Source organism: Hyla sarda, chromosome 5, assembly GCF_029499605.1.
Source record: "Hyla sarda isolate aHylSar1 chromosome 5, aHylSar1.hap1, whole genome shotgun sequence".
In the NCBI taxonomy this organism is placed as follows: Eukaryota; Metazoa; Chordata; class Amphibia; order Anura; family Hylidae; genus Hyla; species Hyla sarda.
Window position 1 is genome coordinate 17140873 of NC_079193.1, and position 25977 is coordinate 17166849.

The following is a 25977-nucleotide window of genomic DNA, read 5'->3' on the forward strand; positions in this document are numbered from 1 at the left end:
GGGAAAATCCCCATAGCAAACCTATGCTGCTCTGGACAGTTCCTGACACGGACGGAGGTGTCAGCAGAGAGCACTTGACAAGACAAATAAGAAATTAAAAAAAGATAAGAATTTCCTCTGTAGCATACAGCTGCTAAGAAGTACTGGAAGGGTAAAGATTTTTTAAAGGGGTAGTCCAGTGGTGAAAAACTTATCCCCTATCCTAAGGATAGGGGATAAATTTGAGATCGTGGGGGGTCCGACCGCTGGTGCCCCCTGCGATCTCTCTGTACGGGGGTCAGGCTCTCCGGCCAGATAGCGGGTGTCGACCTCCGCATGAAGCGGCGGCTGACACGCCCCCTCAATACATCTCTATGGCAGAGCCGGAGATTGCCGAAGGCAGCGCTTCGGCTCTGCCATAGAGTTGTATTGAGGGGGCGTGTCGGCCGCCGCTTCATGCGGAGGTCGACACGCCCCCTTCCCGCGGTCGGACCCCCTACGATCTGCAACTTATCCCCTATCCTTAGGATAGGGGATAAGTTGTTCACGACTGGGTTCACCACTGGACTACTCCTTTAATAGAAGTAATTTATAAATCTGTTTGACTTTCTGGCACCAGTTGATTTAAAAAAAATAATAATAATGTTTTCCACCGGAGTACCCCTTTAATAAGACGCGGGCACGGATTTCCTGAAGCCTCTGCTGGAGTGGATCAGTATTACGGTTATATTACATAACTATAGTCAAGACGATACCAGAATATGAACTAAGGAGGTAAGGTGTTAAGTCAGCAGCTAAAAGAGGCCAAGGTGGTGCCATTTGTGCAGCGAACGCTTAGGAGACACAATGTCAACCTTGGGTCTCCCATGTAAAGTCTAGAGGGTCCTACATTCACCCCAAACTCTGTTTTTAATGCACAACCCATGAAGAAATACCCACAGTATGATATTTGGTTAAAGGAGTACTTATCCCCCAGACATTTTATCCCCTTTCCGATGTCTTATATCTTCCTGCTGCCCCCGGCATTCATTTAGAGCGTTGGGTGCAGCGCTGGAAGCTCGTGATGCCATGGCCATGCCCCCTCAATGCAAGTCTATGGGAGGGGGCGTGACGTACGTCACGCCCCCTCCCATAGACTTGCATTGAGGGGGCGTGGCCTTAACGTCGAGAGCAGGGCGTGACCGTGACGTCACGAGCCTCCGCCCCGCATCGCCAGTAATCCAGCACGGAGCAAAGTTTGCTCTGTGCACCGGATGTCTGGTGTTCCGCAGCCGAGATCGCGGGGATCCCCAGCGGCAGGACCCCCACGATCAGACATCTTATCCCCTATCCTATGGATAGTGGATAAGATGTCTAGGGGCGGAGTATCCCTTTAATGTCTGAAGATCATTATTTATTGGCAGACTCTCTAGCTTAGGCCTGAGCTCTGCACAGCCTTATTTTCAGTCTACGTTTGGAGATGGTACGTAATTGAGTAGATGTTGCCTATTGTTTTTTGATCATGCCTACAGCGCTATAGCCTAAGCTTGAGGCATGTAATTGTAGCCAAGGTAATATCACTACATGAACTAGGAAGGTACTGTCTTTAGCGTGTAAAGGGGTTATCCAGTGTCCTGTCCGCTCAGCCAATCACTGACCACAGTGGTGTCCTGTCTCCGCCAGCGATTGGCTGAACGGGAAGGCCCTGTTCAATATTGTCTCAAAAGCAGAAAGAAATGAGAAGTTCGGGGGGCCGGTCGGATGCCTAATAGGGATAGGCAAGTCTAGGGATAGGCAAGTATAGTTTTTCTTTTCATATTTCCCACTAATCCAGCACCAATTTTTTTTCTTAAAAACACTGGATAACCCCTTTAAGAAGTCTACGATGGTGTCCTTTTTTACCCACCCATTAAAGGGGTACTGCCCTGGAAAACATTTTTTTTAAATCAACTGGTGCCAGAAAGTTAAACGGATTTGTAAATTACTTCTATTAAAAAATCTTAATGCTTTAAGTACTTATCAGCTGCTGTATGATCCACAGGAAGTTCTTTTCTTTTTGAATTTCCTTTCTTCCTGACCACAGTGCTCTCTCTGGACAGTTCCTAAAATGGCCAGAGGTGTCAGCAGAGTAGGAGCAAATCCCCATAGCAAACCTCTCCTGCTCTGGACAGTTCCTGAGGTGTCAGCAGAGAGCACTGTGGTCAGACAGAAAGGAAATTAAAAAAGAAAAGAACTTCCTGTGGAGCAAATAGAAGCTGATAAGTACTAGAAGGATTAAGATTTTTTTAATAGAAGTAATTTACAAATCTGTTTAACTTTCTGGCACCAATTGATTTAAAAAAAAAAGTTTTCCAGTGGAGTACCCCTTTAAGGAGTCTACGGTGGTGTCCTTTTTTTAACCACCCTTTAAGGAGACACACGGTCACTCCTTTACTATCAATGAACCGACCTTGAGTCTTCCATGTCAACAGGGACCTTCACCCCAAACTCTTCTTTTTAATATAACAACCAGGGCATGTTATGTACTCCATGTCTGACAATGTCTCCACTTTGCACAATCTCTGTTTTTGGACAACATTTGGAGTTGGTTGTTGGTTACACTGGACTGAGTAAGATGATGGTGCACGTTGTTTTTTTACTTTTTTTTTTAATCATGGCTATGAAGACAACCTAACGAGGTTCGTTCTAGTAAAATAAGACAATACCAGGACATAAACTAAGAGAATACTGTTTAGTGTGCAGCTAAACGAGCTAAGATGGTGTCCGTTCTACCACAGCCACTTGTAAGGTATAAGTCACTCCCTTACTGTCAGGTGACTTACCGTCTGACTCCTTTATGTCTGAGCTCTGCCCCGTATCATTTCTGTTCTACATTTAGAGGTTGTACACTGGACTGAGCAGAAGATGGTGCGTACTTCTTTTCACACCTGCTGAAAAAAAAAAAACACCTACAACGCCATCTCTGCTTACTATACACTATCTCCCATTGTCTTAAAGGGGTACTCCACTGGCCAGCATTTGGAAATAAGTGTTCCGAACGCTGTTTTCGCGCTGCAGGGGTCAGCCTCGCCCCTCATGATGTCCTGGCCATGCCCCCTCAATGCAAGTCTATGGGAGGGAGTGTGACGTCCATCACGCCCCCTCCCATAGACTTGCATTGAGGGGGCGTGGTCATGACATCAAGAGGGGCTGACCCCCGCAGTTCCGCTTTTGGAACATTTAGTTCTGAACACTGGCCAGTGGAGTGCCCCTTTAAACCTCCTCTTCGGGCACGGCTGTACCTGTTCTTGCCCATTATACTTTTTAACCCTAACCTGCCTGCTTTATTTAGCAATGCTCTATTTATTTCGGAGTGACTGGCCAGAATAACCCTAAAAGAAGGCTATGCATTGTGAAGGGGGGTTCCATGACTACATCACTCCATGAAGCTTCTTGAATCGACATGGTGGAGGTCACCTAGATTGGAGGTCTAGATATGGACTCCCTGACATAGTACAAGCTAAAGAATACACTAAGGTTATAGACTCCCTGACATAGTACAAGCTAAAGAATACACTAAGGTTATACTATTGGACAGATTTCTATGCATTGTGACAGACGCTGAGCTAGATTTGCCAAATCCTAATGTAACCCATTGGACCTATTGACTTATAAAGGGATTAGTTTCTATGGCTCCTTTGCTGTTTCCATTGGGTTGATCACCTATTATACTAAATTGTATGTATGGAGATACTGCAATGAACTAAAGCAAAGACATACATATAATAAACAAAAAGAAAATCCAGCATTGTTACCAACACAGTGATCCCTCAACTTACAATGGCCTCAACATACAATATTTCCAACATACAATGATCTTTTCTGGACTATTGTAACTGTAAACCAGACTCAACATACAATGTACAGACAGTCCAGATCTGCGAAACGTGTCAATGGCTGGAAGATTTGACCAATCAGAATGGGCATTCACTGGTAAAACAGCTGTATTACTGAAGTGTATGCACTGAATTCCTGTCTGGTTGCGCCTCCTACAGTACAGGGAGGTATTACATGTTCTGTACTCTTTACCTGTCCCAGGGTTAGCTGCTCCTTTGGACACCAGGTGAGGGCGGCTCCATGTTACTTTTTTAGGACACTGTGTACTGTACAGGACCCTGAAGAAGCTCCTGTCCTCTACATAGACCGTGATTACAGCTCCCAGCAGATCTGTATTCCTTTTATATGGAAGGATTTGCTTTATCTATATTAGTTATCTACTTATTTTTGTTTGAACCTCATTTTTTCCTATTTTTTTATGGCATTTTGGTGGCTTCAGAACCAATTACCAGGTTTCCATAGAGTTCTGGTCTCAACATACAATGGTTTCAACATTCAATGGTCGTCCTGGAACCAATTAATATTGTAACTTGAGGGACCACTGTATTACTGTTTCTTGGATATGAATGCATGTAGAACATGAATACAGAAAGACTTCAAGCTCCAATACTCAGTTAAAAAAATAAATACATAAACAAAAATCTCAAACTTTATTGAACATCTTGTCAAAACACGTCACTGGTAGAGCCGATACCTTTCAGACAGTTCACAAATACTATGGGCATCCACTTATAAGAGCATCCATACCAATCTGGTCTCGGCTGATTATGCCGAAGCAAAGCAATCCTGCAAGGTCCCACTGCTACATCTGTAGCCTTTTGGGAAACGCTACCTAAACCATGATTAAGGACAGTTCCCTGACCAAAACCTGTCGGCTCCTCCAGTGATGTTATTTTTTTTTTTTTTTTTTAAAAGACGTTCAATTAAGTTTCCGATTTTTCTGACATTTTGAAGCTGGAAGTCTTTCTATATTCGTGATAACCATACACATATGTAAGCGCCTTTCCTGTGCAGTAATGTGGACTATACAAGGACTTTCTAAATGATGAGTAAATGATTAAAGTTAAACAGATGCAGCAAAGGCGGGAAAGCTCTCTCGGCTTTAAATATGCAGTCCACAGACGTCCCCACATTACAAGGACAAACTCATCTCTGCTGCATCCATGTGTATAAGGTCTTTATACATATATATTAAATATATATATAACTATATATATATATATATATATATATAAATAACTATCTATATATATATATATATAAATAACTATTTTATATATATATAACTATATATATATATAAATATATATATATATATATATATATATATATATATATATATGAGCAGAGAGTACTGTATATGTATGGAGACATGTGAAAAATCACACCTCTGAAGTCAATTTATAGATCGTCCTTTTTTCCCCCCCTTCCATTTTAGAATGATCCAATCTACCAATAAATTATTTCGGATAGATTCTGAATGACAATGAAACCCTTTTTAACTAATGGTAAATCCCTTCTATTCTAAGCGCCTGACAGGAATTCAATACCAATTGTTATTCACTCAAGGGGGTGCCCGAAATACTTAAGCGGGAGAGGAGAGAGATCAGACAGCTGCAAACAAGGGCCGACAGCTCATTTCCCACATCCAGCTGCCCAAGTTCATTGCGGCCGCCACTTCCGTTGCCCCCCCCCCCCCGCCCATTAAAGAAAGCACTGAACTTTTAATTTCGGGCAAGTTCAGTCTAGAACAGTGTTTCCCCAAGCTGGGTGCCTCCAGCTGTTGCAAAACTACAACTCCCAACATGCCCGGACAGCCTGTGGCTGTCCGGGCATGCTGGGAGTTGTAGTTTTGCTACAGCTGGGGGCACACTGGTTGGGAAACACTGCTCTAGAATGATGCTATTATCTCCAGTAAGCACCAGATTTTGAAGCCATTTTCCCCCAAGGCTGAACCCGCCACTGAACCCAATGGGACTCATAGGAGAAGGTGGCTGCCATTGCTGACTATGGTAAGTATATTGTAAGCAGTCACACCTATGGTGGCACTCCGGAATCCTTTTTTCTTGAGAAAAAAAAAAAAAGTCCCAGGAAATACTGAAGCGTGTGAGACTATGGAAACTACACTCACAAGGGTGACAGGGAAGGAATTGGCTGTCCAGGCATGCTGGGAGTTGTAGTTTTCCAATAACTGTAGGCACCTAGGTTGGGAAACAATGAATTAGACGGTCGACAGATAGAACCAAAATAGATGGATTTAGCCGAATTTACTATGTATGGCCAGCGAAGGAGACGCCACACCCCCATGGCATGGAAAGAAAGTGCCACAATGATCATATGGTGTATGAGACCCGAATGAAATATTTCAGAAATGTAGACAATCACCATATATGTGAGGAGCAAACCCCAACTGCACTTAAAGGGGTACTCCGCCCCTAGACATCTTATCCCCTATCCAAAGGATAGGGGATAAGATGTCTAATTGCCGTGGGTCCCCCGCAATCTCGGCTGAGGCACCCCAGACATCCGGTGCACGGAGCGAATAGGACTGACGATGCGGGGTGGAGGCTCGTGACGTCAAGTTCACGCCCCGCTTGTGCAGTCATGGCCACGCCCCCTCAATGGAGGGGGCGTGGCCGTGACATCACGAGCCTCCGGCACTGCACCCCACGCTCTAAATGTACGCCAGTTGCTGCAAGGGGATCGCGGGGGTCCCTAGCCATGGGACCCTCGCGATCAGACATCTTATCCCCCTATCCTTTGGATAGCGGATAAGATGTCTCTGGGCGGAGTACCGCTTTAAAGGAAGGGATGCCTCGCTTATGGCCTGAGGGGTAGGACGCAGCCACTGGTAACCACTCCAATGACTAGTTACCCAGGTCCCGACGGCTTTCTCGAGCTAATTCATCTGGAGTGCCCAAGTGTAAATCATAGTGTGTCGGGATCAGGCTTCCTGCACCGGTTTCATGCTGCCCGTGGATTTTCTATAACCTACTTCTTATATGAGAGACAGGTTTGCAGAAAAAGGGGCGTCTATATGTAACTGTCATAAATGTGAAAACTGGGTCAGATTGGGGGAAGGTGTTTGTTCTAGGGTGCACACATTAGCTAAGTCATAGGCAACTGCCCTTAAAGGGGTGGTCCAGGGAAACGAATATATCACACACAGGATAGGGGTTAAGTGTCTAATGGTAGAGGATCTGACCGCTGGGATCCCCCACGATCTCCTGTACAGGGCCCCGCTACTTACATGTCCTCAGAGCAGAGTGACCCCCATCTTCCTGGGTGAACGCAAGTGAGGGCGCACTCAGCCAATCACCAGCCGCAAATTTGTCCTGCCTCAGGCTGTAATCGGCAAAGCGGGCCGTCAATTGTGTTAGTCCAGGAAGGTGAAGGCTGGAGTTCCCCAAGGATGCACAAGTAGCCAGGGGCCAATACAGGAGTTAGTGGCCGATCCCAGCGGTCAGACCCCCCCCCACCCGCCCCGTGATCAGACACTTTATCCCCTATCCACAGAATAAGAGGATAATGTCTGATAAGTTCAGTTCCCTGATCTACTATTTTTAAAGGGGGTCTCCTAAATCTTGATCCATATAGTACATGTGTTTATTGTGCTTCCCTCCATATTTCCAGATACCTTCTCTAGACCATGGAACTTACTTTGGAAGAAGAAGAGTCACACTCCTGGCAAATCCATCCGTATCCCGTCTGCTTTGGGGACTTTTTCAGAGGAGGGTCCAGGCAGCCAAAGTGGTAACAGAGTTTACACTCGTCACACCTGCAAGTGAAACAAAAACACACTTTTACAGAAAGTCTTATGAATTGTCACAAGGATAGAAAATCAGCCATTTTGGAAAAAATTGAAGGAAGGAAGGCTCCTACTAAGGCATAAAAAAAAAAAATTATAATATATATTTATTTATATATATATATATATATATATATATATATATATATATATATATATATATATATGTGGGGAAAAAAAACGGAACTTACCTAGCCCTGGTCCCCCACTGTTCCTGTCTGGTCCTTTGATCTTTTCTTTGTTGGAGACGAGCTCTTTGAGCAGGACCTTCTCACTCCGCCAATCACTGGCTGCAACGTTATCCCATCTAGGCCAATGATCGGGCTTACCGGGAAGGTCCTGCACCAAGCGCTCATCTCAAAAGCAGGAAGATAGAAGAATGGAGGGCTAGATAAAACTGTAGAGCTGTGGGAAACCGGGGCTAGGTATTTATATTTTGATTCCACAGGGAGGGGAAGGCTGATCTCTGAGCATCAGCTATTTGTCTTTTCTATCTACTGGGGTCCCCTCTCACTATAATGCTATACAGATCACTTTCTAGCAGCCTCCTCCTTATCGTCACAGACAGAGCAAGAAGACTCAGCTTAGTTTTAGGCCTAGTGGCCAGAATAAAACCTGCAAGATTTCACAATTAAGTAAAATGGAAAATGTGAAAATAAATTTGTTAAATATAAAAAAAATATATATATATATTGAAGCAATAGGCCATTTACTGATGACACGTTCTCTTTAAAGGGATACTCCAATACTTTATAAAATTATCCCCGTTCCACAGGATAGGAGATACAGCCCGCTCAGTGCATGGGAAGAGAAGGGGCATCGGGAAAGATTGCGGATCGTCCCAGCGGTCAGACCCCCTGCGATCAGAGACTTATCTGTGGATAGGGGATACTTTTTTTTCTTTTTTTTTTTAAAGGGGTACTCCGTTGCCCGAACAAAATGTTCCGAACTCGTCGAGCAGGCGGCGGGGGTCGTGATGTCATGCCACGACCCCTCAATGGAAGTCTATGGGAGGGGGCGTGGCGGCCGCCACGCCCCTTCCCATAGACTTCCATTGAGGGGGCGACGTGTGACATCACGATGGTGTGTAGCCGTGACATCATGACCATGGGTACTGCACAGAGATCTGCTGCGGGACCCCCGCAATCAGACATCTTATCCCCAATCCTTTGGATAGAGGATAAGATGTCTAGGGGCGGAGCACCCCTTTAAGTACAGAATTACCCCTGGGTTCACATCATGTTTTTGCCATACTGTTTTCAATCAGTTTTTCTAAAGAAAACCGTATGGCAAAAAAAACTTATGGAACCGTATGGGAAAAAGTAAACCGTATGTGTTTTTAAAACGTATACTGTTTTTAAAAGTGCATACAGTTCCGTCCATTGTTATTTTTTTTTTAAAACTTCCGTTTTTTAAAAAATGTTGTCCATTTTTAATGGGAGGGGTCTTGGGTGGGGACTTTAGAATGCAAATGCGCATGTGCAAAGTAAAAACCGTATACGGTTTCCCGTATGGAACCGTATACATGTGCATTTCCCATTGACGTCCATGTAAAAAAAAAAAAAACGTATGCAGTCGCAGTGCGGTTTTTAAACCAGAGACAAAACCGTGGTCAACCACAGTTTTGAGTACGGGAGAAAACCGTATTGCAAGCAAACCGTATGCAACCGGATGCATACGGTTTTCAATTATTTGTCTATGTATACGGTTTTTAATACGGTTCCATACGTTTCATAATGAAAAACGTATACGGGAAACGTACTTGAAAAACGTGGCGTGAACCCTGCCTAAGACATGATGGCACTCAGAGCTCAGGAGAGCAAAGCTTGGCCCACAAACACCCAACAGAAGCACCAACCAAGCGAGGGAACATAGGACCCCTAAATCCCATGACTGTTGGGGGTCTCATTTGTAGGGAACCATGGGGGGGAAAAAAAAACATTAAAAGGCAACACAATGTACAAAAATTTAATTATTGCTTCTTTTATAGTAATTCAATTAAAAAAAAAAAAAAATGCACATTACATGAAATATTTTCGGCTTGTCACAAGACGTATCAGCAAACAAGCAATAATTATTAAGGAGGCGGAGGAAACAGAAGACAAGACGGAGGCAACCGGGAAAAGGACAAGTGAACTGTTATATATTTTAATATTGTACAATGAGCTCGAAGAAAGGTCATTCTGCTGGAAATATATGCCACCATTCCTCCTCTCATTACACGGACGGATTTTTATGCCGCACACATCACCTCTCAGCGCCTATTAATAAAGCTGGAATGATGTGCTGCCCTACTGTAATCCACCGAGCTGCGGAGAAAGCTTTGCTGTTCAGGAGTCATTCCTGATAGACTTAAAGGGGCATGCTACCTAAAAGAAATTTATTTTTTTGCTTATACTGTATAGTGCAGAATAGGTTTGTATGCCTCATGCTTACCTGCTTTATCTGATGTGGCAGGAACGGAGTGTGCAATTTCAGCCATTCTGTGTGCAATTCCATCACTGAAATAATTTCCTAATGTTGCCTACATTTCCTATTAAAGGGGTACTCCGCTGCTAGACATCTCTTTCCCTAACTAAAGGATAGGGGATAAGATGTCTGATCGCGGGGTCTCGTGGCAGTGGTCGTGACATCCTGTGGCAGTGGTCGTTCCTGTGGCAGTGGTCGTGATGTCATGACTACACCCCCTCGTGAGGTAATGACACGCCCCCTCCATTCAGGTCTATGGGAGGGGGCGTGTCGGACGACACGCCCCCTCCCACAGACATGAATGAAGCGGGCGTGAGGTCACGAGGGGGTGCAGCCATGATGTCATGATCATGGCCTCCAGCTCCGAGCGTTCAGAATGCTGGAGCACCGGAGTACCCCTTTAATCCTTTGGCTTTGCAGAGAGAGGGGGTGGAGTCTTATCACTGCACCTGGTCACCTAATTAAGCAGCTGGTGCTGAAGGTAACATAGGTGAACCGTTTAGACTCAAAAGTGGGTTGAGGTCAGTTCACATTATGTGTAGTTTTGATGTATTTTTTTACTCAAAGTGCATTTGTTTTTACCATAAAGCAAAATAAATTTGAACTAAACTTACAATTGTGGAATTTTTTATGAACATTTTTAGACTGATCTCACATGTGAAGCTTTTATTGGTTTTTCACACATTTTTACTGCATTTTGGCTGCTTTTGCTGCAATTTTCCTAATAAGCAGAAAAAATGTTTTTAACGTGACTTGCACAACTGCTGTAAAATAGCACCAATTTTTACAGCAGGGAAAACCAGAGAACAAAAGAAAAAAAACAACATAAAAAACAGAGAAGGGGTACAGCAACTAACCAGTCTGATTCTATAAAGATAGCAGCAGTAGTATACAGATACAATTAGAGGGGATGTGTGTAACTACTATATATACTGACCACATAGATATAGCAGCAGCAGTATACAGATAGAGCTGATAAGGAGGTATATAACTACTGTATATCCTGCTCCCATAGAGATAACAGCAGTATACAGATAGAGCTGGAGCAGAGGTGTATAACTACTATATATCCTGATCCCATGGAGATAGCAGCAGTATACAGATAGAGCTGGAGGGAAGATATAAAACAAAAACCTATACTATTAGTCCATAGAGATAGCAGCAGTATACAGATAGAGCTGGAAGGGAGGTGTATATCACACATAATAGTAATGCAAACCTCTGCAGCTGCTGCAGCACCAAAGGTAAACCCTAACAGTGTAGTTCACTATGCTTAAACATTGAAAAAAATATATATATATATTTATTCATTTATTTTTTATACTAAATCAAACTTCACAACTACGGCCTAATAGACAAATAACTAAGAGCCCTCAATATGTCACAGCAGAAATTCAATTGCTTCACATTTATCGAAATAAGAATTGCAGAAAAAATACAATTGTAGTATAACAAATCAAATACCAGCAAAAGCAGAAATAATCTATTGCGATCTGTGTGCGCCAGAAGGAAACGCGTCGCTCTGAGACCAAATGTCATGTAATTTTCCGCTCAAAATTAGTTAGTACTCGATCGATACAGTTGATCCTAATTGTACAATGTAAATGAGATAAACAAGATAATGAATGAGACAAGGATGGGGGGGGGGGGGGGGTCACATTATTTACCGGGGCCCGTCCAATTTCATTACAGCAGAGGATATCTTATCAGGCAGCCTGCAGAAGGCTAAACGTGCTCACCAGGGGCCTCACCACACTACGTGCACGGACAAAGCTGCTGCGGAGCCAAGAACACGACATGACGTGAGGGATGAGGCGAGGACCGGCCCTGCTGATTCTAGGAGCTGGTGAAGAATTTAAAGGGGTACTCCACTGGCCAGCGCTCGGAACTAAATGTCCTGAACGCTGTTTTCACAATGCAGGGGTCGGCCATGCCCCTCGTCACGTCATGGCACGCCCCCTCAATGCAAGTCTACGGGAGGGGGCGTGACGTCCCCTCTCATTAACTTGCATTGAGGGGGTGTGGCCATGAAGTCATAAGGGGTGCGGCTGCACCCGCAGTGTGAAAACAGTGTTCAGGACATTTAGTTCCGAGCGCTGGCCAGTGGAGTTCCCCTTTAATGGGAGGAACCGAGATAGAGAGACCCAGGAAAATCCTTGCTAGTTATGAAAACAGATTCATAAAAGACAGTACAAGGCATTCGGAAAGTCTTCAGACCCTTTCACTTTTTTATTTTTACTTAAAATTTTGTTATCCTGCTCCTTGTGCTAAAATAAAACTAAAATGTAAGTTTGCCCCATCATACTGCCTTCAATCCCCCATAATGAAAATCTGTGAGAGGTTTCTCTACCTTATTCGGACAGTATTTGGGAAGACACAGCCCTGTCTATATAAGGTCTCACAGCTGACAATTATATCAGAGCAAAAACCAAGCCATGAGAAGAAAGAACTGCCTGTATAGATCAGAGACAGGATTGTGTGAAGGCACAGATATTAAGAAGGGGACAAAAACATATCTGCTGCACTAAGAGTTTTCTGGAGCTCAGAGGCCTCCAGAATCCTTATATGGAAGAAGAAGGAACAACCAGGACTCTTCATAGAGTGGCAACCCCACCAAATAAGTGATCGGGGGAGAAGAGCCATGGTAAGAAAACTGCCCTAGAAACCAATGGTAACTTTGAGCTTCAAAGATCCTGTGTGCAGATGGGAGAAATTTCCAGAAGGTCCAGAACCATCACTGAGGCCTCCACAATCTGGTCTTTATGAGAGAAAGAAGCTTCTCCTCAGTAATAACACATGAAAGATGCCGGAGATTACAGAAAAGGATCTAAAGGATCAGACTGTAAGGAATAAGATTCTATGGTCTAATGGAACCAAGATTGAAGTTTTGGCCTCAATTCTAAGTATCATGTTGGGAGGAAAACAGCCAATGCCCATCACCTGCCCAATACCATCCTTACAGTGATTATGGTGGGGGCAGCATCATGTCTGGGGGAAACCAGGCACTGCCCATCACCTGTCCAATACCATCCCTACAGTGATCATGGTGGGGACAGAATCATGTCTGGGGGAAACCAGGTACTGCCCATCCCTACAGTGATCCTGGTGGGGGCAGCATCATGTCTGGGGGAAACCAGGCACTGCCCATCACCTGCCAATACCATCCCTACCTACAGTGATCATGGTGGGGGCAGCATCATGTCTGGGGGAAACCAGGCACTGCCCATCACCTGCCCAATACCATCCCTACAGTGATCATGGTGGGGGCAGCATCATGTCTGGGGGAAACCAGGCACTGCCCATCATCTGCCCAATACCATCCCTACAGTGATCATGGTGGGGAGAGCATCATGTCTGGGGGAAACCAGGCACTGCCCATCACCTGCCCAATACCATCCCTACAGTGATCATGGTGGGGGCAGCATCATGTCTGGGGGAAACCAGGCACTGCCCATCACCTGCCCAATACCATCCCTACAGTGATCATGGTGGGGGCAGCATCATGTCTGGGGGAAACCAGGCACTGCCCATCACCTGCCCAATATCATCTCTACAGTGATCATGGTGGGGGCAGCATCATGTCTGAAGGAAACCAGGCACTGCCCATCACCTGCCCAATACCATCCCAACAGTGATCATGGTGGGGGCAGTATCATGTCTGGAGGAAACCAGGTACTGCCCATTCCCTGCCCAATACCATCCCTACAGTGATCATGGTGGGGGCAGCAACATATCTGGAGGAAACCAGGCACTGCCCATCACCTGCCCAATACCATCCCTACAGTGTTCATGGTGGGGGCAACATCATGTCTGGGGGAAACCAGGCACTGCCCATCACCTGCCCAATATCATCTCTACAGTGAACATGGTGGGGGCAGCATCATGTCTGGAGGAAACCAGGCACTGCCCATCACCTGCCCAATACCATCCCTACAGTGATCATGGTGGGAGCAGCATCATGTCTGGGGGAAACCAGGTACTGCCCATCACCTGCCCAATACCATCCCTACAGTGATCATGGTGGGGGCAGCATCATGTCTGGGGGAAACCAGGCACTGCCCATCACCTGCCCAATACCATCCCTACAGTGATCATGGTGGGGGCAGCATCATGTCTGGAGGAAACCAGGCACTGCCCATCACCTGCCCAATACCATCCCTACAGTGATCATGGTGGGGGCAGCATCATGTCTGGGGGAAACCAGGCACTGCCCATCACCTGCCCAATATCATCTCTACAGTGATCATGGTGGGGGCAGCATCATGTCTGGGGGAATCCAGGCATTGCCCATCACCTGCAAAATACCATCCCCCTACAGTGATCATGGTGGGGGCAGCATCATGTCTGGGGTAATCCAGGCATTGCCCATCACCAGGCACTCCTGACGAAATCCAAGGACAAACAACAGGCTGTGAGCCTTTTGCCTAAACTGTAATCCATTTTCTTGTTTATTAATGTATCCTTATATACCAGAACACTGTTCAAAAAGTCCTAAATGAACTTGTAAAGTTTGCAAGTAACAGGGGACGTTGTTGATAAAAAGTTCCACATTGTCATGCACTGTGTGTCCCTGAATTGACAAGGGGAAAAAAAACATTATCAAATTAATTAGACAGGGGAAAAAAAACTTGTGCTTCCTCTCGATAGGTCAATCCAATCTTTCCTTTTAATCATCAATAATAATGGTCTTTTAAGTTGGTGAGATAAGAGGAGCAGCTTTATCACCAGAACAGGGACATAATTAAGCCAAGAGTAGCTGTGTGATAAAATCAATAAGATAAAATGCACTCATAAATTGATTTGTACCACTGGCATGTAAGAAAAGGCCGCCGTACAACAAACAAGGGCTGCTCGTGTCTGCGGATTTATTCTGTGCCTGCTCTGGATGGACCGACCCGCACCTCCTCTTATACTTCAATCTGCAACTAAATAACATGGCTTTACTGCTACGATTTCAAAGATGGAACATAAATAAACTATGGGAGCCTTGGAAAAGTAGTTTGTTAGTTTTGGTGGTGCAGGCTACACAGCCCCCAAAGTGCAGAAACATGAAGGGGTACCTTGTAAGATGGGTGAACGGGAGGAGAAAGGGGTAGTGAGAAGTTGAAGGAGAAATGAGAGAATGAGATAAAAGTAACATATTGAGAGGGAAAGGGAGAACGGGGGGCTTGGGGGGAGAGAGAAGAGAACAAGGGGGGAAAGGAAGTGCAAGGGAAGGAATGGTACATAAGGTTACGGAAGTATGAAAGAAAGGGAAAAAACAAGGACGAACAAGGGAGAGACGGTATAACAATAATTAACAAGTGGGAAAGCATAATGAAAGGGGGTGTAAATAAAGAGAAGATAATGAGGGAAGGAAAAACAGGGGAGGGAAGGGATAATGAATGAAGAAACAAAATGAGGGCGTGAAGGGATAATGAGAGAGTATGGATTAAAAGGGAAGGTATAGGTATGACGAGAGAGGGAAGGGATAGCGAAGGAAGGAATAAGGAGGAAAGGAAGGGATAAGGAGGGAAGGAAAAGAGCGAGGGAGAGAAGGAAGAGATTATGAAGAAAGGAAGGCATAGCGAAAGAAGGAAGAGATAGCAAGAGTATGAAGGAATAGCAAGGAAAGGAATGGATAACGAGGGAAAGAAGGAATGACAAGGGAAAGAATAGCAAAGGAAGGAGAAGGAATGGCGAGGGAAACAATAGCAAGGGAAGGAGATGGAATGGCGAGGGAAGGAATGGACAGCGAGGGCGGGAAGGGAAAGCGGGAGAAGGAAGGGACAGCGGGAGAAGGAAGGGACAGCAAGAGAAGGAAGGGATAGCGAGAGAAGGAAGGGATATCGAGAGAAGGAAGGGATAGCAAGAGAAGGAAGGGGAAGCGAGGGAGGGAATGGATAATGAGGGAGGGAGGGAAGGCAAAACGAGGGAGGGAGGGAAGGCAAAACGAGGGAGGGAGGGAAGGGAAAACGAGGGAGGGAGGGAGGGAAGGGAAAACGAGGGAGGGAGGGAAGGGAAAACGAGAGAGGGAGGGAGGGAAGGGAAAACGAGGGAGGGAGGGAGGGAAGGGAAAAAGAGGGAGGGAGGGAAAACGAGGGAGGGAGGGAGGGAAGGGAAAACGAGGGAGGGAGGGAGGGAAGGGAAAATGAGGGAGGGAGGGAGGGAGGGAAAACGAGGGAGGGAGGGAGGGAGGGAGGGAAAACGAGGGAGGGAGGGAGGGAAGGGAAAACGAGGGAGGGAGGGAGGGAGGGAAGGGAAAACGAGGGAGGGAAGGGAAAACGAGGGAGGGAGGGAGGGAGGGAGGGAGGGAAGGGAAAACGAGGGAGGGAGGAAGGGAAGGGAAAACGAGGGAGGGAGGGAAGGGAAAACGAGGGAGGGAGGGAAGGGAAAACGAGGGAGGGAGGGAGGTCGGGAAGGGAAAACGAGGGAGGGAGGGAGGGAAGGGAAAACGAGGGAGGGAGGGAGGGAAGGGAAAATGAGGGAGGGAGGGAAGGGAAAACGAGGGAGGGAGGGAAGGGAAAACGAGGGAGGGAGGGAAGGGAAAACGAGGGAGGGAGGGAAGGGAAAACGAGGGAGGGAGGGAAGGGAAAACGAGGGAGGGAGGGAAGGGAAAACGAGGGAGGGAGGGAGGGAGGGAAGGGAAAATGAGGGAGGGAGGGGAAAATGAGGGAGGGAGGGAGGGGAAAACGAGGGAGGGAGGGAGGGAGGGCTGGTAAAACGAGGGAGGGAGGGAAGGGAAAACGAGGGAGGGAGGGAAGGGAAAACGAGGGAGGGAGGGAAGGGAAAACGAGGGAGGGAGGGAATAGCAAGGGAAGAAAGGAATAACCAGGGAGGCAAGGAATAAAGAGAGAGAAGGAAGGGATAGAGAGAGAAGAAAGGGATACCGAGGGAAGGAATGAATGAAAAGGTAGGAAAAGGATAATGAGGAATGGAAGGAATAGTGAGGGAAGGAAGGGATAACAACATATAAAGAGGGGAAAAATGATGATTAAGGAAAAAGGGGGAGGGAATAAAGATGGGATAATGGGGGGATGGGATAACAAGGTAAAAAGAGCTAAGAAGAGGGTAGGGGATAAAGGGAATAAAAGAATAATAGGGAGAGAAAAACTTTTTTTAGAATAAAGAGAAAGAATATGGAAGAATAATTGGGGAGAAAGAGAAAAACTTTTTTAGAATAAAGAGTAAGTATATAGAAAGGAAAGTGACAGAAAAAGGGAAAGCTTAAAGGGGTACTCGGGTTGAAAACTTTTTTTTTTTTTTTTTTTTTTTTTTTTTTTTTTTAATCAACTGGTGCCAGAAAGTTAAACAGATTTGTAAATTACTTCTATTAAAAAATATTTATCCTTCCAGTACTTATTAGCTGCTATATACTACAGGCAAAGTTCTTTTCTTTTTGGATTTCTTTCTTTTTTTCTGTCCACAGTGCTCTCTGCTAACACCTCTGTCCATATCAGGAACCGTCCAGAGCAGGAGCAAATCTTCATCGCGTTGGACAGTTCCTGATACAGACAGAGGTGTCAGCAGAGAGCACTGTGGACAGAAAAAAAAAAAGAAATCCAAAAATTAAAGAACTTTGTCTGTGATATACTGCTGCTAAAAAGTAATGGAAGGATAAAGATTGTTTTTTAATAGAAGTAATTTACAAATCTGTTTAACTTTCTGGCACCAGTTGATAAAAAAAAAAAATGTTTTCCACCGGAGTACCCCTTTAAGTATAAAGAAAGTAGAAAGGGAAAGGGGGAGAAATTAAAATAGGTGAAGAGGAGGGCGGTAAACATAGGAAAAGAGGAAGGTAGAGAAAAGAAAACGAAAGGTTATGACAAAAATATATGGCGAGATGAGAGGATGTAAATAAAGATAATCTAAACAAAAAGAAAGCAGAAAGAAAATGAATAATAACAAAAGGAGTAAAAGAAAAGGAAGAAAAAATTGAGAAAAAGAAAAAAAATCAAGAAACAATAAAGACAATTGAAATGGTTTGTTATTATGTGTCTGTTAAGGAATGGACGGTATATAAATGATATTGATTGTATTTTTATAGTCCACAGTTGTTGTATATTATTGGTGTTTGATAAATAAAAAAGTTAAAAAAAATAAAAATAAAAAAGAAACAATAAGGAAAGAATGGATGGAGGAAGTGCAAACAGAAAGGGAATTATTAAAGTTGGGTAAAAGAAAAAGATAAAGATTGTGGCAAGAAAAAGGGAAGGGATATCAAAAGGAAAGAGAAAACAAAAAGGAAAATAAATAAAGGTAGGCAATAGGGAAGGAGTGTAGAAAAAGATAATAGGAAGGAGAAAAAGTAAAAGTGGAATACTTGTAATACAGTAATAAAAAGGGAAAGTGTGGGAAATATAAAAGAATAGTGAAAGGGTAGGAAACGGGTTAGGGAAAAGGACAGGGTAAGGAGAAAGGACTTGAAAAGATAAAAGGAAAATAAGAGAAAGCCTTAAAGGGGAGCTCTGCTGTTCAGCGTTTGGAACAAACTGTTCCGAACGCTGGAGACGGCAGCTTGTGGGGTCATAGCACCGCCCCCTCATGACGTCACGCCCCACCCCCTCAATGCAAGACTATGGGAGGGGGCGTGACGGCTGTCACGCCCCCTCCCATAGTCTTGCATTGAGGGGGTGGGACGTGACGTCATGAGGGGGCGGGGCTATGGACGTTATGAGCTCCCGGCGCCATCTCCCAATCGCTGAGCAGCGGAGTACCCCTTTAAAGCACTGATAAAGGAAAGAAATGTTAAATAAACACATAACCCTTTTTAAAGAAAAACCACCACTTCCCCAAAGCAGTGGTCCCCACAACGAGAGATCGGGGACAGAACAGAGTCCTTACAAAAAAAACTCTCCATTTGTGTTTACATTATCAAGAGCTCGAAAATGTCACCAAACTACCACCTGACAAACCTTTATTTCCCAGTGTTGCGGGTGAACAATATGGTCTCTGTCAGGCAGGAGCAGGAAGTGCTAGTCTACCGTACAATACCTTCCACAGTGCGGAGGACGAATTACCGAAATCAGCCCAGCAGTTCACTGCTCACAATTAGAAGTTTGCAAAGCAGCAATTTCTTTAATTATCCTTTCTGCAAATGCATTTAAAAGCCCCATGAAAAACAGATTTCCTTGAGTAATCATAACATTTGGTTTTCATTGAAGCAATGACGTGTGAAGAAGGTTTCAACACCCGAAAGAAAGTGTGTCAACCCTGCGGCAATGCAACAAAGCCATAACATAAGTCTATGTATAGAATTATCTTTCTCTCTCTAACACTGACAAACCAGTCCGTAGCAGATGCTGTAAATTTCTAATATGCCAGGGGTCCCAACTCACCGACTGGAGAACTGGTGGCCCCCTCAGCCCAATTCTGCAAGCAAAGGCAGATGGCAGGGCCACATACAAGAAAAGACTAAACAGAACCTCAATGCTAGAATACAGAATTATGGAAAAGTCAACAAACATGGCCACCGCTGCAGGTAGTTTCCTTGTGTCATAAAGAAATAAAGATATCACTGACATCATAAAATGTCTCAAATGGGAAACTCATTGAAGGATTGTCACCAAGCTATCAGCCGTTCTATCAGCCATTCTGTAGAAGAAACACAAATGTGTACACACAGTGGACAAGTGCATGACGAGGGCATGGACACTAAATCCACACATGCTTGAGGAAGATCTCCAAAACAATTGTTCTAGATTTTGGAACAAGGCTGTGCCCAATGAGCCACAACAGCGCACAAGAAATCATTCAGTAATGGTGGGTGATGAGGCAAGGCTTGGAGTCGTTGAGATTCATGCTAAAAGTCATTGATCGAGTTGAAGACCGGCTCTGGTATAACAGAAAAATAGCACACTGCACTGCATTAAACTTCAGGGCCCTGTAGAACAGGAGTTCTCAACCAAGGGTTTGCGTACCCCTAGGGGTTCCCCAAAGGTTATGTGGGGGTACAGCAATTCGCTGACAAATAATGGTCATGCATTGGCCAGTTTTTGTCAGCGTAGAGCAGGGATTGGACGCCGCAGTGGCCGTGGCAGCTCCGGCCGCGGCCACTTTGCGTGAGCTGCAGTGGCTGCCGGGCCTGACGTGCGACGTCCCCGACGTTGCGCGGAGGTGCCTACACAGCGCAGAAGGACGTCACCCGTCAGTGCGGCCCTCCGACTCCTGCCGAACGGGATAGACACAGGCCTGGTAAGCATGTTAAACTAAGTGTATCACCGTAGTATGGGAGGGTGTTATTGTATGTATCTCATATATTGGCCCAGGGGGATCGGAGGGGGGGGGGGGGGGGGGGGGGGGATTATGGCACAAGGGGATTAAGATGGAGGGGGGGAGGGATAATGGCAAAATGGATCAGATGGAGGGGGGCATAATGGCACAAGGGGATTAAGTATCGCATTAGTATTGCATTAGAAAGGTAAGCACACACCATTATGAAGTTAAGTAATTTTATGATTTATTTTGTCTGCAGGTAACCCTCGCGTGTAAGTTCCGGCCGAAATTATATGCGTGGGGTACCAGCGGACATACTTTCACCCTTTGAGGGTACAGTTGCAAAAAAGGTTGAGAACCACCGCTGTAGAAAGCACTGTGACATGAAGTAACTCCACATCTCCAGGCCTCACGCCTAAATCCCAGTGATAAGGTCCCTCTTTGATCTGTCCTTCAAACAGTGTGGGACATGGCAGCCAGTGAGGTCTACTCAAATAAAGAGCACTAAGTTGCAAAGAGTCGGCAGCTCAGAACAGCTCCAAGAAGCAGGGTAATGCCGCAACGTCAACTGAGTAGAAAGTGACACAGCCAAGAAGGAAGCTCCATAGCCAATATGGTCATTTACTTCATGATTTCCCAGCCTTCTTGGTATCTCAAGCCATTGGGTTTTGGAATCATTCACAAACCTTTCTAAGAACTCATGCTTTTGGCATAAAGGGATCCAATCAGCAGATTTTAGTTTATATAACACTTGCCAACGTGATATATATGCTAAAATCATTATCCTCACCATCCCGAGGGGACGTTTTTGCTCCCAGGGATGGGGAAGATATTAAGTCTTAAAGTCCCCCGGCCATCCCGCAAGTAGTCCCCTGAGCCGGGACTTATGCTTACCAGCACCCGTTGCTCCCGTAAGCAGATGGAGCAGAGCGGTGACGCGAGCCGTCGATTACGATGAGGGGACGGAACCATGGCCGAAGCGACGGATGTCCCCCGGGGATGGAGAGGATAACGATTTTAGCATATATAAAGCATTGGAAAGTGTTATATATGCTAAAATCTGCTGATTGGTTCCCTTTAAGGAGTCCCAAAAAAGATTTGATGAGTTTAGTAATATCAAAAAGAGATTAAATCTGTGTGATGATTGATAAAGACGATAAGATCGGAGACTTATAACATCAGATTACAATCCGGGCTACGGAGAACTGAAAGAAAAGAGAGGACAACTTGGACCTCCACACACACCCCGGATCGGTAATCAACTCATCAAGTGAGAGGTTGTCAGATGGGAGTGCTGCCGGTAGAAAGTAACACCATTCTATGGCGAGTTGGGGAAGATCTTAAAGAAGCTCAAGAATGAACAATGGCAATAAGGAAAGATGGGGAAAAAGAGAAGCGTCACAATCTGTTAGCTGCATCTCATAGGAGATTTAGTTGGCAGTGGGAGCAGCTGTGGATAACGGCAGTCTAGTTTACCAAGGGGACCGGTAGCGGAAGTATATCATGTAGTCAAAGCAATTGGACAATTGTGTATACCGTTGCTCTGCAGAAGAGGCGTCAAAGTTGGGTTGACTCTGGACTTCGAAACACTGAATGTAAATTTGATCGTGAAATGGTCTCCCTACATTTTGGCAAAAAGAGTTGAGGTCTTCTTTTCCATGACTGCTCTGTCTTTCAGTGACCAAATGTTGTGATCTCCTTTCTAAGTATTTTACAGAACCCCTGTTCTTACAAGGTGAATTCCACACGATCTTGTCTCCCGGCTTCTGTTCTTTTTCTTTTATGATGCACACACCTGCATACAGTATCTCTTGTCCAACGACGCCCGGAATCTGAGGAATGGCATATTCTTTTGCTCGAGCGGTGAAATGAAAAAACACCTGCAATAATTACGTCCTCCATAGGATAATTATCGCAGACTCTTTAAAATAACTTCCAAAGACAAAAGGCATTAGAGCTGAAATGCTCGCTTGATTCTTAGTTCTTTGCAGATGCAGAGGGGGGGACATGGTAACTGTATGCAAAAACGGAACAGAAGAAGTAAATTGGTTTACAATATTCTATAAAAAATAAAAATAAAAAAAAAGGTCTTTCATAAGCGAACAAGTAAAGCATTAGCCAATACAAATTGGCCGCCTTTGGTTGGTGCATTGTTTCCTTCATGTACAGAACTCGCATTGCCACTGGTGTTTTTAGATTCCTGTTGGCTCACTTATCTCTATTTCACAGCAAGAAGTATTACAAGCTATTTCCTCGTTCAGAACGAGCGCATGCTGTCTCTATGCAAATAAGAACCAAAGCTAAACAAGAATTCTCCTTCATCTACGACATAATATTGAATTTCATTTTTTTTTAAACGCCATCCAATATCTGAAAGGAACAGCCATGGCGACTGTGACTGTCTAAAAGAGAAGAACGCCACTTGAAGGTTGATAGGGAAAAGGCAATGTGTGCCATGTTGGTCAAGGACAGAAGACGACTACTACTGCAGTCACCCACTCCATTTACTATATCTGAAATATAACTCTGCAAGGAATAATAATATCTACCCAGAATGTGTCCTCTCCACCTGTCCAATATTAACAGATTATCACAGTATTATAGAAGTTAAATTCTGTACATAGGTGGGCTGTATTATAGTAGTGTTATCATAGGGGCAGTATTATAGTAGTTATATTCTTGTATATAGGAGCAGTATTATAGTAGTTATATTCTTGTATTTAGGAGGCAGTATTATAGTAGTTATATTCTTGTATATAGGAGCAGTATTATAGTAGTTATATTCTTGTATATAGGATCAGTATTATAGTAGTTGTATTCTTGTATATAGGGGCAGTATTATAGTGGTTATATTCTTGTATATAGGAGCAGTATTATAGTCGTTATGTTCTTGTATATAGAAGCAGTATTATAGTAGTTATATTCTTGTATATAGGAGCAGTATTATAGAAGTTATATTCTTGTATATAGGAGGAAGTATAATAGTAGTTATATTCGTTTATATAGGAGCAGTATTATAGTAGTTATATTCTTGTATATAGGAGCAGTATTATAGTAGTTACCGTATTTATCGGGGTATACCACGCACCGGCCGATAACACGCACCCTCATTTTACCAAGGATATTTGGGTAAAAAAAGTTTTTTACCCAAATATCCATGGTAAAATGAGGGTGCGTGTGTGTGCATGTATACCCCGATACACCCCCAGGAAAGGCAGGGGGAGAGAGGCCGTCGCTGCCCACTTCTCTCCCCCTGCCTTTCCTGGGGTCTAGAGCCCTGCTGCCGGCCCTTCTCTCCCCCTGGCTATCGGCGCCGCTGCCCGTTCTGTCCTCCTGACTATCGGTGCCGGCGCCCCATTGCCGGCGCCGATAGCCAGGGGGAGAGAAGCGGCGCCGACAGCCAGGGGGAGAGAAGGGGCAGCGGCACCCATTGCCGGCGCCCCATCCCCGGTGGCATAATTACCTGTTGCCGGGGTCGGGTCCCCTGCGCACGGCGCATAGTAACGACGCGGGGGACGCACGCCAGAGGCCTGCAGCAGCGCGGACCCGACCCAGGTAATTATGCCACCGAGGATGGGGGGAGGCAACGGGGCAGCGGCGCCGGCAATGGGTGCCGCTGCCCTTTCTCTCCCCCTGGCTGTCGGCGCCGCTTCTCTCCCCCCGGCTATCGGCGCCGGCAATGGGGCGCCGGCACCGATAGTCAGGGGGACAGAACGGGCAGCGGCGCCGATAGCCAGGGGGAGAGAAGGGCCGGCAGCAGCGCTCTAGACCCCAGGAAAGGCAGGGGGAGAGAAGCGGGCAGCGACGGTCTCTCTCCCCCTGCCTTTCCTGGGGGTGTATCGGCGTATAACACGCACATAGACTTTAGGCTAAAAATTTTAGCCTAAAAAGTGCGTGTTATACGCCGATAAATACGGTATATTCTTGTATATAGGAGCAGTATTATAGTAGTTATATTCTTGTTTATAGGAGCAGTATTATAGTAGTTATATTCTTGTATATAGGAGCAGTATTATAGTAGTTATATTCTTGTATATAGGAGCAGTATTATAGTAGCTATATTCTTGTATATAGAAGCAGTATTATAGTAGTTATATTCTTGTATATAGGGGGCAGTATTATAGTAGTTTTATTCTTGTATATAGGAGCAGTATTATAATAGTTATATTCTTGTATATAGGAGCAGTATTATAGTAGTTATATTATTGTGTATAGGAGCAGTATTATAGTAGTTATATTTTTGTATATAGGAGACAGTATTATAGTAGTTATATTTTAGTACATACGAGGCAGTATTAAAGTAGTTTATTTTAGTGCTGAACACCTTTGACCTTCAAGGTGCATATTGCTTTTAAATGCCAATCTAGCTACCTCGAACTATAAAACATAAAAAAAGGCCTTATAGAGGCAAATTTGCTATTGGTTTCAATTATTTTTAGTTATTATCTCACAGACATAAATAATGTAGCCCTAAACGGTAAATTAAGCTCTGCTACATCTAATCTGCACATTTATTAAAACCAGAAATGAAGCTCCTGTAGACGCCTGCCTACTGTAATACTCAGAGGGGAAATGCAACCATTTCTGTTATTGCTCTGCATGTTAATACCGCATATAGAATTTGCTAAATATATGACTTCAATTAGCCATTATCTCACTGCTCATAAAAAACCCAGACCTTAAAACCCTCCAGACTTTCCAGACACACAGAGGATTTCCTATTTCCTCCTTAATATTAATATCCTATTAATAGATACTTCATCATTTCAAAAATTTTTCAAAAAAACCCCAACATATTCCTTTAGATGCGGCCTCCAAGGTGGACATTGTTGCTTGTTTGGGTTTATACATTTACTCTCCAAAAACAATATACGGTATTTCTCAATGACAGGCACCATGTGACCTTTTGGGGGGCTGAGCTCTATCAGGACATTGCTCTCTTACTGGAAATGCGCTTCGACAAATGACAAACGCTGCGCCGTATATCTCATGACTGCGCTCTCTGTAAATTTTAATTAGAAAGAATGCTTCACTGATTTAGATTTCTCCCTCGTATGCAATTACTGCTGAGGAACAACATAAATTAAAAACTAAAAAGAAATGCTTTCCTGTCTACATTATGCACAGTCATTTTCTTATTCCTTCCCCAGTCACACCTTACATTCAGCTGTACAGTCCCAGATGAGGCCACGGACTGCAATCTCTACTTATTACCTTTTACCCAACATTGCTCAAACAAAAGAATTACATGACAAACTATGGTATGATAGTAGTTATATTCTTGTATATAGGAGCAGTATTATAGTAGTTATATTCTTGTATATAGGAGGCAGTATTATAGTAGTTATATTCTTGTATATAAGAGCAGTATTATAGTAGTTATATTCTTGTATATAGGAGGTAGTATTATAGTAGTTATATTCTTGTATCTAGGAGGCAGTATTATAGTAGTTATATTCTTGTATATAGGAGGCAGTATTATAGTAGTTATATTCTTGTATATAGAAGCAGTATTATGGTAGTTATATTCTTGTATATAGGAGGCAGTATTATAGTAGTTATATTCTTGTATATAGGAGGCAGTATTATAGTAGTTATATACTTGTATATAGGAGCAGTATTATGGTAGTTATATTCTTGTATATAGGAGGCAGTATTATAGTAGTTATATT

At 44.3% G+C, this 25977-nt stretch overlaps 1 protein-coding gene across 1 annotated transcript in view; it reads right to left on the bottom strand.

The window, feature by feature from the left end:
* PHF14 (PHD finger protein 14) overlaps positions 1–25977 on the bottom strand; it is a 171969-nt gene that overhangs the window by 24495 nt on the left and 121497 nt on the right. The window contains exons 17-18 of the mRNA XM_056522951.1: positions 7495–7612; positions 5695–6035 (exon numbers count right to left, since the gene is read on the bottom strand). Of these exons, the coding sequence (XP_056378926.1) occupies positions 5695–6035; positions 7495–7612 (459 nt within the window). The remainder of the gene's footprint in view (positions 1–5694; positions 6036–7494; positions 7613–25977) is intronic.